Source organism: Osmerus mordax, chromosome 3 (assembly GCF_038355195.1).
Source record: "Osmerus mordax isolate fOsmMor3 chromosome 3, fOsmMor3.pri, whole genome shotgun sequence".
NCBI lineage: Eukaryota > Metazoa > Chordata > Actinopteri > Osmeriformes > Osmeridae > Osmerus > Osmerus mordax.
In genome coordinates this window covers 15105163-15123844 of record NC_090052.1, presented here as the reverse complement: position 1 = coordinate 15123844, position 18682 = coordinate 15105163, and the positions used below count along the sequence as shown (strand labels likewise).

At 43.9% G+C, this 18682-nt stretch overlaps 1 protein-coding gene across 2 annotated transcripts; it reads right to left on the bottom strand.

The window, feature by feature from the left end:
• Nucleotides 1-9292: 9292 nt before the first annotated feature.
• On the bottom strand, nt 9293-17637 carry LOC136941231 (lipopolysaccharide-induced tumor necrosis factor-alpha factor homolog). 2 transcript variants are annotated; one of them, XM_067233672.1, is made up of 5 exons: nt 17528-17637; nt 15869-16057; nt 15568-15624; nt 10051-10195; nt 9293-9824 (listed from the first exon to the last, which is right to left on the bottom strand). In XM_067233672.1, the coding sequence occupies exons 2-5, from the start codon at nt 16038-16040 to the stop codon at nt 9719-9721; spliced, it is 480 nt and encodes a 159-aa protein (XP_067089773.1). In that variant the 5' UTR covers nt 16041-16057; nt 17528-17637; the 3' UTR covers nt 9293-9718. The 2 variants fall into 2 exon arrangements, with proteins under 2 accessions (XP_067089773.1, XP_067089774.1); XM_067233673.1 differs by lacking the exon at nt 17528-17637 and adding an exon at nt 17230-17319.
• Nucleotides 17638-18682: the final 1045 nt, after the last annotated feature.

The window sequence follows — 18682 nt, the reverse complement described above, 5'->3', positions numbered from 1 at the left end:
ACACAAACTAAATATGAAGTTACGCAAAAAATACGACTTGGGGGAGTGAAGAAGGTAAAGTCTCCAAGGCCTTGTTATACTTGTAACCATGGAAGTTTCTGCTTTTAGTAGATTTCCTCAGATATTTTACAGTAGGCCAGTCTTTTATGACTGTTTCTTGACATTCTAAGCCAAATGGACATGCATATATGATGCATAGCTTTGCAAACCTGTATGTTTTAAAAACAGTGAGGAAGAATGTGCAATATAACTACGTTCTCCTTTTCTCCGTGCCAAATTCAACTCCATTGTGATTAAGAGCTACAGCACCTTTCCCACCCAGCTCATCCTTCTGTCTGTGGAGGTGAAGGTGGACTGGACACCGTGAATCTCCCTCTGTTCACAAGCCAATACATCAGCCCCTGTCTCTGTCCCTCCCGGTAACATACCATCAAACACCCTACCCATCACTATGCCTCACTCTACCGGCAGAGTCACACACACATACACACACACACACACACACACACACATTACAATACGCCAGCAGACACATACAGACACAACACACACACACGTACCTCCGGAAATACATCCGCCAGAGACAACACAACTGCGCACACACCAATACCACCACACACACCACTGAGATCAATGTTCCGCCAGTCTCCTGAGGGCTCTAAGCTGGAGCAGATGTGTTCATTTGTTTAGCTCCACAGAGGGGAGACACCCAAGGACAGCTCCCATCACATCACCTCAAGATGGATCCAGGCTGTATAATTAACGTATGGTCGGATTCATTTGAGAAACAATACGATACTATCCTACAGTGTGTTTTTAAAACTGTTCAACCCTTTAAAGGTAATTTCTCAATTAGATTTTGTCATGAGATTGTGTGTGTGTGATTGTGCACGTGTGTTTGTGTAGAAGGCAGGCATCAAACTCACAAGCAAGTGCAAAGGGAGAGAAACTATTTTAACATCACACAAAACAATTACACTTGGTCGTTTGGTTAACTTCACCCTCCACAAAAGCTTATGCTTTAGCAATTACATTTCCAATTTCATTTCTAGTCTGCCCGGTTACTGGTGAACAAGTCCCCCTCTGCCAAATTCCCTCTTCCCATTTCTCTGGTTCAGTGTGACTGTACAATCCGGTTCTAACTGGTGTCAACAACCTTGTGCTGGATCCAATTGAGCGTTGCACAGCTTTACTCAACAGGACTGTGGTCCAGGCACAGAAAACCCAGGAGATTTGTGTGTCTCCTCACCTCTCCTCTTTGTTCCCCCTCCTCCTCCTCCTCCTCCTCCACCATTGTAACCATCCTCCTTTTCTTCCTCTCTACTCGATGTCAAAAACACTTGCTCATTCATTATTGAACAAGAGGAGGCTGGCCCCTTCTCCAACAGCAGCTTAGGTCACAGCCCAGAGTTGCACCCTCCCTTCCCCAGCCTGCAGCTCCCTCATCTGCTCTCACACACACACACACACATACACACACACACACACACACAGACAGACACATAGATGTGCATCATGTGCTAACACACACAACAGACAAACACATACACACCTGACTAAATTCTCATTTTTTCTCAGTGAGTGAGATCCACAGTTAGGGACCAAAAGCGGGCTGAGGGAGATCAGGTGGTCATAGAAAATCAATAAATAATAATTACCCAGCATGCACTGCTTTGAGCCCCCGGCTGATCATCAGACAGTTCATCACTCTGATTCTCCCTGTCGCTGGTTAACCCATCATTAGGGATAGGTCACTCCTTATTGACAGTAATGTTGTTTATCTTGTTTTTCTCATCATTCTTGATTGGTTTGAACATACTACTTGAAACCGACTTTAGAAATACAAAATAGGCAGAGGATTATCTCTGGTCTCACAATATGTGTCAATGTCACTGTGACGTCCTGATGCCTGACGTCCATCCGACCATTAGACAACATGTCAAATGTACCGTTTGTGCAGGCAGTTCAGTGGGCTGGGGGACAGGCAGAGGGGAAGGCAGGCAGGGAGACAGGGAGACCTGGTGCATGGTACCAGTGGGAATGAGCCTGCGGAGCTGTGTGCAGTATACTGTAGCCCCCTAGACACACAAGAATGACTCAGCTGTGAGAGGAAGAGTGAGGAAGAAAGTGAGAGAGAGGGCAAGTGTCCAAGAGGGAGGGAGAGACAGAGGGACAGAGCAAGAGTTGGTGAGACAGAGAGAGAGAGAGAGAGAGAGAGAGAGAGAGAGAGAGAGAGAGAGAGAGAGAGAGAGAGAGAGAGAGAGGAAGGGGAAGGGAGGGAGGAGCAGGAGATTGAAACAGACTGAGAGAGAGAGAGAGAGTCAGAGGGAAAGAGGGAGAGACAGAGAATAAGAGAGGGAGGAAAAAGCGAGAGAGTCAGAGAGGGAGAGACCGAGTTACATGCAGGTATCACTCTCTGTTCCTCATGCCTCTCAGGAGCAGGTTTGTGAGTGTGGGGACTTGACCCCCCCCCCTCCATTCCTAGTTTAAAAACCTAAGCTTCCATATATCCTTTAGACAGATATTAAAAAGATAGCCGCACATAAATCGATCTTGGGCAGAATATCATATTTCATCTTTTTTATCTTGTTCTTATTGTCTTTTTCTCTCTAGTCTGTGTGTGCCGCAGGCCTGTGTGAGCTTGTGTGTTTTTGTGTTTGAGAAAGATCATTGGACAATAATTTTACTCTACTCACACAACTTTGTACATAATCAAAGTGAACCCATTTCTGTATTTTAAGGTCATTTCCTGTATAGTCTATATTGTTGAATATACACATGTATAAACAGGTATATAGTATATACTGTATGTAGTTTAAACATTTATTTACACTATCAAAGTTAACTGTACCGCCTGCTTTTGGCATTGACCTAATGTTTTTCTCATTGTGGTTTCTACATGGAGAGCTCTTTTTTAAACAAGCCATTTGATTGATTGTAATGTATTGATAATAGGCTTGCATTATTCCTTTTTGAATGTAATATCAAGAATAAGTATATTAACAGTATATGCTCTGTGGAACGGGACTGCTCAACATCAATAAAAAAACCTGATTGCCACAACTTTAGAGATCAGCCATCTCTTGACATTATGTTTCGCACGTATTAACACTCTCTTTCCCGAGACGGCGCATGACACACCCGTGACACAACTAATCAACACCAGTGGCTGAGTGACTGTGAACTGTGAAGTCATCCTTAACAGACGCACACACACACACATACGCTTTAGGAAATACGCAAACACAAACGCTACCGTCAAACTGGTGAGTCGTCTGGAAGTACACAGTGTACTCACTGGTCAGTGTGACATTTGTCAGCGTGTGTAACTGGCATCATGACACGGGTTGGTAATTATCCCGGAAAAGGTTTTGCAAACCGTGCTCTCTCCCTCGTTCACAGCCTTTCTTTCTTCTTCCTTGGTTTTCTCTCTGCAGATCAACACGAACCAGTTTGACAGACACAGGTACATAGTGGTACAGGTTAGTGTGGTTTAATACTGTAATTAGATTTCTCTCTGGGAGCCACTTCTACAAGGTGATGTGTTTGACTAATGATAAATGACACTAACACCTTGAAGCTACAGTGGACTTAACATTAAGTGTATCAAATCCACCTTCAACCCCCAACACAACAGAAGAGTTCTGGTCACTGAATGCACATGCACACACACACACACACACACACACACAAAAACACAGATTTGCAGAGAAACGAGTGTGCCCGATAGATGTTAGGATTCAGGAGGATATTAGGATTCAGTGACAAGCATGGCTCCCCTCTAACTCGGCACCAGCTGGACAGATAACAGCCCTGCCAATAGCCACATTGATCTTCCAGACACCCTCCCTGAATGTATGTTTGTGTGTGTGTGTGTGTGTGTGTGTGTGCGCGTGTGCATGCGTGCGTGCATGCTTCTGTTTGCATGTGTGAACAGTATGCATCCATCTGTCACCGGGCATATGTGTGTGATTGCCTCTGCATGTATGTGCAGCGTGACATGCGTGTGTCCATCTGTCCATGTAGGTGTGGATTGATGCATTTCCGTAACGGAGAGAGTCTTGGAGACAGTTGATCATTTGAAACATTATTACGCATTAAAACATATGACTGTAAATCAGTTGGAAGAACTTGGAGCTTCAAACAAGAAGAAAAGGGGGAGGGAGGGGTAGAGAAAACCTGAGAGCACAATGATAGGTAGATCAGGTAGACCTGTGTAGTGTTTATTTACTGAAGTGAACTAGGAGATGGGGAGGAGTAGAAAGGTCTCCACCCAAACCTCAGCTGTGGTCAAGGCCATTTCTTTCGCTTTCCATTAGAATTGCATTTTTATTTGATGATGAACAGGGGGCTTCCTGTGTCCTAGACTTAGAATAGTATGTGTGTCAGTGCTGTCTCCTCACGGTGTGACAGCAGGCCTGATACAATGTGGATGGCGAGAAACACAACTGCTCCATAGCTGAGCTTGAGGTGTCCTAACTGGAATGTCCACAATCTGACAGTCCACCTGTTTTCCACATAGAGAAGGACCGTAGCCAAATACTACCACCCACATTCGGAAAAGGATGAAACTTGCCAATCACTGCTTCTCACACACAGAGAGGACAAAACTAGCCAATCACACAAAGAGAAAAACCATGAATGTATCACATCTCACGACTCTCTACTTCCTATCACCATCACTTGTGGCTTCGAACCCCCCCACCACCACCACCACCACCACCACCATAGTAAGGATTCAATTGGATACAAACCATGCCCTTTTGCCAGAGGTAGCCAATCAGTACAGTTGTCTACCAACAAGGGACATGGCTATCCAATCACCTCCCATTCTCAGATCTCACAGTCGGTCAATCCTCTACTTGGGTTATGTATTTCACATTTCCAGCCTCAGAAACCCCCCATTCTAAAAGCAATCCTGTCTTTATTGCTTTTGAGATTGTCTGCTCGATTTTCTTTACGTGGCCAAAACCTCATTTACACACAGATGACAGGTAGATAAAGATCAAATGCGGTGTTAAATTGTACATGTGCGTACACGACTATGTGTTTGAGTGCATGTGTGTGTGTAGTGAGGAGACAGGCGGTCTCTTAATAAATCCATATCTTGGTGTATTATTATTTAAGTGTCCCATATCTCATCGTTGTTGTCTCCTAGTGGCTGAGTGGTGAGCAGTGGTCTTCCCTGTAATATATGCCTGACTGTCTTTGTTAAAGCTATTCAATGCCTGCTTATGGAAGAGGGAGTGTGTGTGTGTGTGTGTGTGTGATAGTGTGTGTGTGCGTGAGTGTGCCTCTCTTTCTTCAGTGCCCAGTCTTGCCAAGTGTGTCACTGCGGTAATAAAGATGGATGGGTCTCTCTGCCGATGCCGTGATTGCGCTGCTGCTGTTGGATGTGTCTGTATGTGTGTGTGTGCGCGGCGCGCATGTGTTATGCATGCATCCTGTACAGTATGTGTCTGTGTGAAAGAGACAAAGGAACAGCATGTAGGAATACCAAAAAAACGAAGATGATTAAGATTAAAAGCGACAGAGCAGGACATTCTTTCAACTCTGTTAGCCCTGCGTTCGGAACGTACAACTCTCCCTGTTCTTGGCACGCACCACTCCTGGCCTTTCAAACAAACGCAGGTCCAGCCTTTCACATCTGCACAGCTTCTGCTTCCATACCTTCACTGACCCACTGCACAACTATTCTATGTGTTGTGTAGTCTGGTTGGGTAGAGGTTTTGAGTGAGTCACTTTCTTCAGGCGTGAAGAAGGGATTTTTACATCTCAGAGAGGAGAGGCCTCCCTTCGTTCTCAAGTTGCCACCTGTTCTCTTTACTTTAATCTAAAGACAGAGTTGGATGCTCCTCTCCTCCCCTCCCGCGCCTCTCCTCTTCTCTCCTCTTCTTTCAGTCTTTCAAGAAGAGCAGCCCACTAAATCTTCAGTTCTCGTCTCATCGGATGCAGATCTCCCTTCCTCACACCTCTCCCCAGTCTCTCTCTCTCTCTCTCTCTCTCTCCCTCTCTCTCTTTATCTCTCTAACCCATGAATCCCTGTTTAATGTATTCTCTGCACCATTCAGCCCTTTCTCCTTTCATCTGGCCCAATACAAGGCCTTGATCTCGAAGCTGTGATTTAATCAGCTCCTGAATGAGACTCCAAACACACCAACACAAACAGCACACAACACCAAAAAAACAGAGAGGCTAATGAGGGGGCCAGCGACCGCTGCACATCTCAGTGTCTGCACGTGCATGCATGCGTGTGTGTGTGTGTGTGTGTGTGTGTGTGTATGCAGGAGAAGGGCCCTACTTAGCCCACGGCTTTGGCGAACGTTTCGGGTACTTACACTACACTGCAATAACTCAGAACCCGAAGCCAATGACATTTATGCTGCAGCACACAACCTCACACAAAACCTAGAGTAGCACATCCATTCCTTCCCTGGATTCTGGAGTACACAGAGATGAAAAAGGGGGAGCCATACTGTTGACAGTGAGTGGGCCTGATGCATGGACAACAGGCCCTGGACTCCTGGAGAGGTCAGTCTGTAGAAACAGAAGGCTGAAGGGATGGTTGGAGACTTCATGAGACTGCAGTAAAGCAGATATGTTGCTGCGAGGTGATAAGAGTTTGGTCCAAGGTTGTCTTGTCATCCATTCTTGTTTCTTGTACCTTCTTTTTCTTTCTTCTCTCCCCCTCCTTCTTTGGTTCCAGAGGTCTTGGCCAGGTCAGACCCTCTCAGCAGAGCTCTGAGTGATGGATGAGGGTGCACAGATATTCTACTATGGCCTCGCTGTAATGACCCTCTCTCTCTTCCTTCACTCTCCCCTCCAATCTCCTCCTCTCATTTTTTATGAGTCGATAGCTTAGTGCAGCATTGTATTGAGCCAGTTTAAATTTCTCTCACTCTTCTTTCTGCATTTCTCCATTTACTTAGTCTCAAAGGACTTTGAGAAGCATCCAGGGAATTTACTTGACGTCAGTGAACCAGTCCATCCTACTACAGAAATGTCATTAAAACCGTAATTCACTGTCACCAAGGGAACCAACACCAATCATACCTAGTTTTACATTTCGCACTGGTTTATGGATATTGCATTTACGTTACAGACGGACATAAAACCAAAGTGTACTGTTAGCATGGTCAACATAAATAAAACAATTGAAATCATAATTTATTCATCAAAATCAAGCAGAGTATTTATTTATCTAAATAGAGATCCAGTGTAGAAATCCCCAAGCTGCCAAAGAACCTCCAAAGAAAGTATCCTGTAAAAGGTCACAACTGCCTAAAGCTGGGGGGCAAGGGGGGCTACACCCGATCCTCCGCACCGCCCTTTAGTGCCCTACAGGAGGCTCCCTTTGAGCCCCCGTCCTCCAGTGTCAAGAGAGCAGCACACAGCACCCATTAGAAGGAACACAAACTGACAAGCATCGACTCTGTCGACTGTTGTATGTGACACTGAGCAGGTTCCTCTGCAGTCAGCTTCTGGTCTGGGGGGCCCCTGCTCCGACTCAAAGACAGGAACAAAAAGAGAGGGAGGGGAAAGAGGGAGCCAAAGAAAAAGGGAGGGACTCTGACCAAAGCGTAGAACAGACCTGAAGCAGAATCATTCATTTCTGCATGTCCTACAGTACAAAGACAATAGGCCACCTGTTCTTCCTCCAGAGACAGGTGTACAGGAAAGAAGACATGATGCAGAAAGTGTGTGTGTGTGTATGACATACTGCTAGACGAACATGGGATTAAGCTGCATTCACCCTGCACATCCAGTTACCAAAAAGAAGGAAGCTATTCCTCCATTTTGTTTGACTTCATTTGTTTCTCTCCCCCCCTGATTACATGTCAGAAACATAGGATGTAAATGAGAGTTATCCGACAGCCCATCAATCAAACAGTCGCTCCGATTGGTTCACACACGTCCACAGCACCACTCCGCAGCAGAGCAACACAGGGGAGTGTGTGTTTGTGTTTATGTGTGTATCACAGATTTATGGAATGTCCAATTGTATCGACACTTAGACGGTAGCAGAATGACATACACAGTAATGAACAGAAGTCCATTGACGGATAAACACAACAAACATGTGCACATACCAACAGTCACAAGGCACATAGTGTGCAGGCGAACAGTATACACTGTTTAGTCTTAGCTATGCACACACACAACATGCACAGACTCTGGCTTCCCTGCTCTCCAAGCCCTAAGTTTCTCCTTCTGGCTCCTTGCCTCATCTAGAATATAGCTACTCTACCTTCGGTTCACTGAGTTCAATGTGTTTAACAGTCTGAGGCAGTCAGCACACACCACTCTCCCTCCCTTCATCTCTCCCCCCCTCTTTTTCAGTAAATCTTTCCCCTCTATCCAATACAACAGTGTGTGATTAATTAGTATTGCCGTTAGCAACAAAAGCCCCAAATAAGTTGTCATTGCTCGTCCCAAGGGTACCTCCCTCCTCTCTCTCCCCCTGGCTCAATTCAAAACTCTCTATAGCAATTAATAGGACCCACAACATTAGTTTGGAGCCGGTGATCTATCCAAGACTTCAAACTTCTTCTTGTAATCACTGGGACCAACGTCTCCTTAGCCAACCAATTTCTAGCTTTGATTATGTTGCGTTGTGGGATAAGTCATGAGTGCCTGCAGAAAGAATGAAAAAATAAAAAATAGAAAAACACCTGGCAATGTTTTAGAGTTTGTGGAGTTCACAGTTCCACAGGCAGCCATTTATTGGCTATGAAGGCAAATGTGTTTTTGTCAAACATACCCACCCCACACTCACTTGAACCAATGGTCAACAACAACTGCATTACTAGTCTGGACATGTATACCAGCGCTCAACTGGTACAGACTTTCCTAGAACATCTATGTGCTGAATTAATTTCCTAGAAGCAACAGGGAAATCACTATCCCCCTGTGTGGCCACTTTAACACTAATCACGCCACAGTGCCACCTCTCCTCTTTGGAATAATCCGGATCTCATTTGTGTGGCCCAGACTTGACTGGCTAAAGGCTCTGACTGAGAGGGAAGAAGTTGGCGACACAACACATTATCACCCCAGCAGTCTGATTGGAGTTTGTCATCCTTCAATTACTGTGGTGCAGGAATGAGTCTCCATTTCCCAGGCCATCTCAGAAGATGATTCATCACCTCTCAGATACAGACAATCCAGGCCTCATAGAGGAATTAAGCCAACGCTAAAGAGGCGTATCCATAAACAATTTGTTGTAATCATAGGTAACGGCTCCATCATAATGGAGATAACGAACAGAAGATCACAACCGACACCACAAAACTGTGTTTAGTAGAAGAAACATTCTTTTAAAAGATCTATTATGAGTTTCACTGTGTATTCACTGTATATTTGACACGGTTCACTTATGCCTATATACAGCCGTGGCCAGTATTGGGAGCGACATACATTTTGTGTTTGCAAAGCTTGCTGGGCCTTGGCATAAAATGACTGCTAACATAATTTCAGTAAGTCATATCATCAGCACAGGGGAAAGTGTGAACTAGTTCTAGACAGGTGAAATCACTCTCATTCTGATTGGATTTTAAGAGCAGATTGACTGCTGTAAAAGAGGGGACTATTTGCATATATTGAAAATGTTCTCCCCAAAAAAGCTTTACATCACGGAAGGCTACGGAATGTAAAAAAAGGGCTGATTGGTGGACAGTTCTTATACGTGGGCTGATCCCGTTGAGGGAGCTGAACCCGATCACATGCGTTTGTAGACGTAGATCATGCCGTTGCAGGCGGGGCAGCGATGCTCCACATCCTGCATGGAGTCCACACAGAATGGGATGCAGCAGCAGAGCCAGCACCTGGAGGGGGAGGGGGGGGGGGGTACATTGGACAGGAAATGACAAATACCAGCAAATGAAATGGAATCCATGAGAGTTGACGGCTTCTACACATACCATGCTGAATTGGTGATGGCTGTAGCACCCTAGTTAGGTTCACAGTTGCCCTAGCAGTCTCTTATGGGAAGTCAGGGTGAGTGAAGCTAAACAAAGCTGATCTGTGCCAGAGTAAGGACACCTGTCTTACCCGGTGATGGTGAAGCCTCCACAGACGAGCCAGGCCAGCAGGCCAGCGGAGTGTTCTGTCTTGGTGACCACGTTCTCCCTGCAGTGGGGACACATTGCCTGGCCGGGAGCGTCCCTCAGTGCTGGAGTCACCACCACCGTGGTCACTGGACAGACAGACGGGGAGGGAGAGAAGAGAGGGACAAGGGGAGGCAGACAGCAGGAGAGAGCCAGAGAGGGAGACAGAGGGATGCAGAGGGAGAGAGACAGTGAATACACAGTAGATTTAGAAACAAAGTGTACTACACCTTTCTCTTTTCGACGCAGTCCCTCCTGTCATCCTCTCCCTCCATATTTGAGAGATGCACAGACACAAGCTGAGAGCATACAGTTTAGATCTATGGACGTGTCATACTGCCTAGTTGAGAAAGGGGGAGAACGGTTGGTCAAGATAGGGGAAGGGAAGAAAGGCAAATGCCAAATTGCCAGCTTTTAGACAGCGACCGCTGACATCGTTGCACAAGTAAATGCTGACACCTGGTGGTCGCACATCTAAGCACGTTTGAGCCTCACTTCATGCCGACTTAGGTACTAAATAAACACAAATATGTGAGGAAAACAAGAGAAGGAACCAAATGGGACATGTATGCAGATCATCATATGATTACATTGGGAATGGTTGATTCTAAGAGAATGTTGCTGGAAGAGATAGGAGACTGGCCCCCTGGTGTGTCCTGTTCAAGTTAGGGCATTTCTAGCAAGGCCTCTGGATGTTCTGAAGCTGAATGTAAATATGAATTAACAACAAGTAGTGTTGTCTCTTCTACACTAAACACATATACTATGACAACTGTGCAGACAGAGAGTTACCTTGACTGCCCTGACTCTTATATGCTACAGATCAGAGGAGCTGGAGGATGTATAACTTGGATGTTAAACTCTTTGTTGGCTGGTGGTGAATCACTTTGCATTCAGATGACTCTTCAACACAACACAAGAGTTTGACCACAGCCTCTGCACACTCACACGTCCGACGTGCACACTGCACGTACAGAGGTGAGAACCCCTTCCACTTCCTTGTAGTTTCAGAAAGCATCAAAGGATTTGTTTTAACCCTGTTAAAAAAGACCACATTTATATAGCCAATGGGTCCTATTGTCTTGCCTTGCAATGCCATTGGATAAATGTGATCTTTCAAAAAAAAAGAAATGAGCAATTAAAGAGCTAAAAGTGACGTTGTAATTTTACTACCAGGAATGATTGGCTGGACCTGATGTTTCAGGATCACAATGACTCTTATTGAGAGTCTTGTTGCTCTTGTTGGTTAGTTGTAACTGACTTAAAACTATTGTACTTGCTGTGTAATATATTTTTGTTGCTTGCTTTTTTCCCACAGGTGCACCCTTGCACTTTTGAGGTTCATGTTGTTAAATTGTTTAATTGTAACTTGTTCAACTACATGCTCTTGTGGTTCTTCCCTTTGGGACTTATTTAGTTTTCTCAATGTATGCTTCATGTTTTGGCTACCTGCAATGTTTGGGGCTATCCCGTTGTTATGATCAGTGATCTATGCACTTTTGTAAAAACTTTCTTCTGGAAGTTGCTTTTTATAAAAGCGTCTGCTAAATGCATAAATGTAAATGTACTACCAGGGTCTTACAGGGTATAAAAGAGCTGGCGGGTTGCATGGCTGTAAGATGTACAACCTAGGCAGACTGTTGTGTTACGTTATACAGATTTCCATAAAAACATGCAGACCCAACTTAGACACTGGGATAGTGTTAAAGACAAGTTTGAAAGTCAAATTTGAAAACCAACAACAGCAGGCCAGGCTGCAACATACTGTGAAACACAGTGGATTCACTGTTTCCCTATCCATCTCAGATAGCCTCTAAATTAGATTACTACTTACTGACGGGCAAGAGTGCCACAGAAACCCAACATACAGCAATATACCAGAAGTACCAATGGTGTTGTTCGTGAAGTATGGAGGCCCCACATAATAATAATTTACAACATCCTGTTGACAGGATGCCATGGCGTTTGTTGCCAGATGTTTTTTGTTAGTGAACGTGTTTAATCGGTGTTGGTAGGAATTGGGAGAAGTTAGGTCAGTGTGCCTTGATTTCCAACGAAACCGTTTCCCTTGGTGATTTAGCTCATGCTTCTTGAACTGTCTCAAAAGAAGTCTCAAAAGAAAAAGAATAATATCATCGCTTGTGAGCTCTAACTGAACATATTCTAGAGGCTTACATCCTGTAATTGATGTCCATTTGACGTATAAATAACAAAATGTGGATTGCTGCTGTGAAGTTGTGGTTGTCTAATGGAAACTTATGAGAGGCCGTATAGGCCATTATTCATACTTGGTCTCACATACACGCCATGACCTCACATATATACCATCATACTCTCACATATATACCATTATACTCTCACATATATACCATTATACTCTTGCACATAAACTACTTGGTCTCACATACAACACCATAACCTCACATATATACCATTATACTCTCACATATGTACCATTATACTCTCACATATATACCATTATACTCTCACATATATACCATTATACTCTCACATATGTACCATTATACTCTCACATAAACACTATTATACTCTCACATATACACCATTATACTCTCACATATACACCATTATACTCTCACATATACACCATTATACTCTCACATATACACTATTATACTCTCACATATACACCATTATACTCTTGCACATAAACTGGCATACTCTCTTACACACACAAAAATACCCTCTTATATGCACCATCATACTAAAGTATGACAATATATGCAAGAGACAAATAGTATGTGTGAAACAGAATGTTAGTATATGTACGAGAATAACAGGATGTGTAAGAGAGAATACTTGTCTATGTAAGAGAGAATACTTGTCTATGTGAGAGAGAATACTTGTCTATGTGAGAGAGAATACTTGTCTATGTGAGAGAGAATACTTGTCTATGTGAGAGAGAATACTTGTCTTTGTGAGAGAGAATACTTGTCTTTGTGAGAGAGAATACTTGTCTTTTTGAGAGAGAATACTTGTCTTTGTGAGAGAGAATACTTGTCTTTGTGAGAGAGAATACTTGTCTATATGAGAGAGAATACTTGTCTATGTGAGAGAGTTTGATTGAAAAGGAAGTAGTACTGAATTCTCAGTTCCTGATTGGCTTACACATGAAGAAGGATTTGGGGTAGATGTAGCTAACGCCCACCTTCCCTATCAAGACGAGACTGAGTGACATGACAAGATGGATTCATTAATAACATTTTGCATACTCCAAATCCTGCGGCGTCATTGTCAGAAATGTTGTATCAAAGACGACAGCCATACACGGGGGCTGTTTCTAACGCTAACGTTGACAATGAAATGCGCCGGCTCTTCAGACCTGGATCAGGTGCATCAAGGAGCGGCAGCAGCACTCTGTCAGGAGCTAGTCTTAATGCCAGCCAAGTGATGGCGCAAACCCAATATCAAACTCCGCAGTACTTAAGACTAACTCCTGACAGAGTGCTGCTGCCGCTCCGTGATGCACCTGATCGAGGTCTGAAGAGCAGGCGCATTTCATCGTTAGCGTCAGAAATAGCCACTGTGGATGGCTGTCGTCTTTGATTCCAACATTTCTGACAACGATTCAAGCAAATCCACAAAAAAACTCAAATGTAGAATTACATAGTTGTTTAGGAAGCTATACCGACCCCCACTACTTGAGCCAAAAGTCCTAGATCAGTTTTTCAATTGATGAAACAAACTATCATTTAAATTAAATGCCTGTGTGAATACCGTCCCGTGGCACTGGGGTTTTAACCGTTGACGTCTTTAATTAGTCGAGTGGTCTTTACACCCTTGGCTACTAACCTAAGCTTCAATGCCACAACCTGAATTTGATGTAAATCTGTTCACAACATTTTCCAGTTGGGACTTTTAGTATCCTATTTGAGTGTAGGCCCCTATGCACGATGAGTGCCCGCACCCATTCACTGCAACGAAATAGCTTCATGGATCCGACTCGGAATCTGAGCTTAGAGACGCTTGACAAAAAATGTGTTTGGCGTGTGGTGCGTTTTGGAATTGTTAATGTGATGTGTTCCCATCGTATTTAAGACGAAATAGTTTACAAAGAAGAGGTTTGTTAATGTGACTGTATACATATCTCACTCATACTGGCTAATCAGCTAACATGTTAAAGTAGCCTAGTCTACATCCAAAGTCGCCGTCGTGAAACTAGCCTCACTTTCACAAAAAGCTTCGAGGTAAAATTAAACCTTCAAAAACGTCTACATTTAGCCAATATTATTGTGCACAATTATTTTAGTATAGTTAATATGTAATTTAATTCCATAATTTCCCCAGGAATAACTGTAAAAACGTATTTCAGGAACGGGTCTGTCCTCCCTACAATAACGCCGCAGCATTTGGAGTATTCAAAATTTTATTAATAAGTCCAATGGCTTCATTAAGCCGCCCACTCTCTGCCATCTTGCCATGTCACTCAGTCTCGTCTTGATAGGGAAGGTGGGCGTTAGCTACATCTACCCCAAATCCTTCTTCTTCATCTGTAAGCCAATCAGGAACTGAGAATTCAGTACTACTTCCTTTTCAATCAAACTGCCTTCCGTTTCAATCAAACTCTCTCACATAGACAAGTATTCTCTCTCATATAGACAAGTATTCTCTCTCACATAGACAAGTATTCTCTCTCACATAGACAAGTATTCTCTCTCACATAGATAAGTATTCTCTCTTACACATCCTGTTATTCTCTTACATATAGTAACATTCTGTTTCACACATACTATTTGTCTCTTACATATATTGTCATACTTTAGTATGATGGTGCATATAAGACGGTATTTTTGTGTGTGTAAGAGAGTATGCCAGTTTATGTGCAAGAGTATAATGGTGTATATGTGAGAGTATAATAGTGTATATGTGACAGTATAATGGTGTATATGTGAGAGTCTAATGGTGTATATGTGAGAGTATAATGGTGTATATGTGAGAGTATAATAGTGTATATGTGAGAGTATAATGGTGTATATGTGAGAGTATAATGGTATATATGTGAGAGTATAATGGTATATATGTGAGGTCATGGTGTGTATGTGAGAGTATAATGGTGTATACGTGAGAGTATAATGGTGTATACGTGAGAGTATAATGGTATATATGTGAGAGTATAATGGTATATATGTGAGAGTATAATGGTATATATGTGAGGTCATAGCGTGTATGTGAGATCAAGTATGAATTAAGTCCTATACGGCCTCTCATAGAAACTGGCAAGTTTCACGCGCATACAAGAACTGCTATGATTCAAGCTTACCACATGGTCTGGAAGTCAAACAGAACGTTGTCCATTTGTTCCTTTAAGCCTAAGCTGAACTGCACGGACATTTGTATTGACATCCTTCATTGTGAGATGAGTGTGTGCATGTGTATGTTTTTTGTACTTGTGTGTGTCACCTCTCAATCACCTAGGGGTGTGAAGGTTGCGCCACCTCACCTGTAGTGACTGGTGTAGGTACTCCAACAGGGTACTGGGGGGCAGGGGGGTACACACCTTGATAGAAAGAGGAGTGGAGAGAGGATGGGGTGGGAACAATTACTTTGACCGTAAGTCATCCGCAGTCATTCCTTTTCAGTATATAGTTTCTGATTAATCATTATGTGTTTGAACACCAGTAAAGCTCATTGCTCAAGTGTGCTGAAATGTCTCAGTCCTTTGTTGGAACGCTCTCTCCGTAATAGCCTATAAAGGTTGTGGGTGTGTTTATAGGACACCATGTGCAAAACCAGACACTCACCTCCCTGATAGGGACCTGGCTGGAACCCAGGCTGGGAGGGTGGGCCGGGTGCCGGGGGGTAGCCAGGCTGGGGGTACATTCCTGGGTGTGAGCCCGGAGCCATACCCCCGTAGTTGACTGGGGGTCCGGGATAGGGGGGGGCTGACTCATCTGGGGCGTGTCCTTTCTCCATCTTGATGGTTGTCTAAGCTGTGATGAGGAACAAGTGAAAACAAATCACCTTTGAGGACGATTCAACCTTTTTATGATATATTTCTATAACCTGACAGGTTTGTCGTTGCTATGGCAAGTTGCTATTTGCTGTACGTAGGTGAGGGTGAAGTGCAGTGTACAAACAAAGCTTCACTTTTCCAAGCCCCTATAAAGACAAGCTGAGGAACTGACCTTTCACCATCCAGCCCTTCCATTAAGTAAAGTCACCCTAATGGCACATGACTAAGCAAGGCATTATCCTCATAAGAGAGAAGTCCTTGTGGTCTGTTCTTCCACGTCCTCTTCTTTGTTCCTGTTAGACATGTTTGGTGATGGGAAACTGAGGGTGTAGTCATTTGGAGATAAAGACAAGACAAGTGTGTTCGTGTCCAGAACACGCCCATGGAGACACAGAACGCTAGGGCCAGGAACAACCAGGTTAACTCAAAAACACAAACAGTGGTTTAACTGAATCTTCAAAAGAGTAAATCTCTGTGCACTCTGCTAGGACACAGCACATCCACACCAGAATCGAATACGGGTTTGTTGCTGTTCTCATCCTTTCAGTGCAGTATCCAATCCTCAGTCAGGAACCTGAGTATTCTGGTGTCCTGGCACAGCATGGTACTCCCACACACATTTCTTTTTTTCTTTTACTCTCCCTCTCTCTCACTGGCTCTCTCTCTCTCTGTTTCCCCTCATTCCCCTCCCACATTCTTCCAGGAGTGCCTTCCAGCACAGCTTCCTGACAAGCTCTGTAGAAGAGGTGGTGAATATGCTACTAAACCCTCTGTCCTGTACACACACTATCATCCATGGATGATGTGTGTGTGTGTTGTAACCCTGCACTGATGTGCTTTCTGACCAGAGTGAATAGAATCACAGTCTTCTCAGAGAACTCCATTCTGTTCTGGTCACTAACTGAATTAGTGCAACATGACCCCAGCCCCACCCTGGTTCTGTTCCTGTGTTATCTACTCACAGATGGACTCAAACAGACACTCACACAAACATACACACTCACATGATTGTGTAACACACAAAAGCTATCTCCCTGTCGTTCATCACAAACACTCCCAGCAGTTTTTGAACACACAATCTCTTTTGGCGGAATCCCAAGAATATAATGACCGGAAATCTGCTAATGACAGGAAATTTGGAAGACTCACACAGTCCTGCTAGTATCCTCGATCAGTAAAATTCCAACAAGGTGAAAAATACAGCACACATCCTGTCAGGGGCCAGCTGGCCAGAGGAGCTGTCTAGAGATGGGCAGCCCATCTGTAGACAGCAAAACACACTAATGAAGATAACGGAAATGCTAACGTCTGCTAGCTCTGCAGTGTAACAGAGCTAGGAAATAACAAGATCAGTCCACATCATGTCCCTCCAGTGCCTGCCACTCACAACACCCATGGGGCCCACAAGGGGGGGAGGGTGGCCAGTGGTCATCCCTTACCCACTTACCTGAAGCCTCGTGGGGATAAACTGGCCTGGAGCTGGGACTGGCCTGGAGCTGCTTAATCCTGTGAGACAGGCAGAGAATGTCTGACCGATCTGAAAGTCTGAAGAAGAGGGAGGAGAGAGTTGGTGGGAGGAGACTCAGCTAGATTTCCACCCACGTCAACTGTATGACTGAGGAAATCAACGTTTTCTAAGTTTTCTAAACCACCCCAAGTTGTGAAAAGTGTTTAGTAAGAACAATAATAATGTGGCAAAAGACAAATTCTGCAAATATTTGTGTTTAAATACCCTCTGACAGATAGATAAAGAAAGAGAGAATGAAATAGAGAAAAGGAGAGAAAAACAGAAGTAAAGAGAGAGAGAGAGGCACAATAAGACAGAGAGGGAGAGAGAGAGAGAGAGAGAGAGAGAGAGAGAGAGAGAGAGAGAGAGAGAGAGAGAGAGAGAGAGAGAGAGAAAGAGAGGAGGAGAGAGAGAGAGAGAGAGAGAGAGAGAGAGAGAGAGAGAGAGAGAGAGAGAGAGAGAGAGAGAGAGAGAGAGAGAGAGAGAGAGAGAGAGAGAGGACAAAGTACAGACTCAGTGAGCTGTCAGTGTACCAAGCAGATTGGATTTACAGAAGTCCTTTGTCCTCACCCAGCCCTCACTAACTCATCTGACTAACTAATACATTTACCACATTGTGCAATGTTGACCAAGGGACCAGCTGACCTAACATCGTTTTTCACAATCACATTTCTAACTCTATGCAATAAAACTCTATGCACATACATGGCGAATAAACCGAATTCTGATTCTGATACTAAAGATGATGGGCCAATGTTTAACTAAAATACCTTCTAAAGGTATAGTAATTACCAGTATTAGTTTCAGGAAAATAAAATATGTGCTTGTGGTTCTTCAACAAAAAATATGGTTATGTGTATTAAAGTAGTATCATTGAACTACATGTTGAATGCTAATGAAGGGCATATTGTTTCCTGGTTTCCTCTCATTTCCTGGTTTGCCTTAAAACTTCCTGGAAGGTGAGCCTCCAGTGCCTCTCAGAGCAAACAATTTGGATTGTTTACATAAAGACCCCAGACCCCTCCCCCTATATGACTGATAATGTGGTTCTCCCATGTCCCAGAACAGGATGTGATGCATAAACACATGACCAGG

Coding starts and splice junctions, on each gene's coding strand:
- LOC136941231 (XM_067233672.1), bottom strand. CDS start 16,040: ATGGAGAAAGGACACGCCCCAGATGAGTCAGCCCCCCCCTATCCCGGA. Junction 15,625..15,868: donor GCCAGGTCCCTATCAGGGAG/GTGAGTGTCTGG, acceptor CTTTCTATCAAG/GTGTGTACCCCCCTGCCCCC. Junction 9,825..10,050: donor GGAGGCTTCACCATCACCGG/GTAAGACAGGTG, acceptor CTCCCCCTCCAG/GTGCTGGCTCTGCTGCTGCA.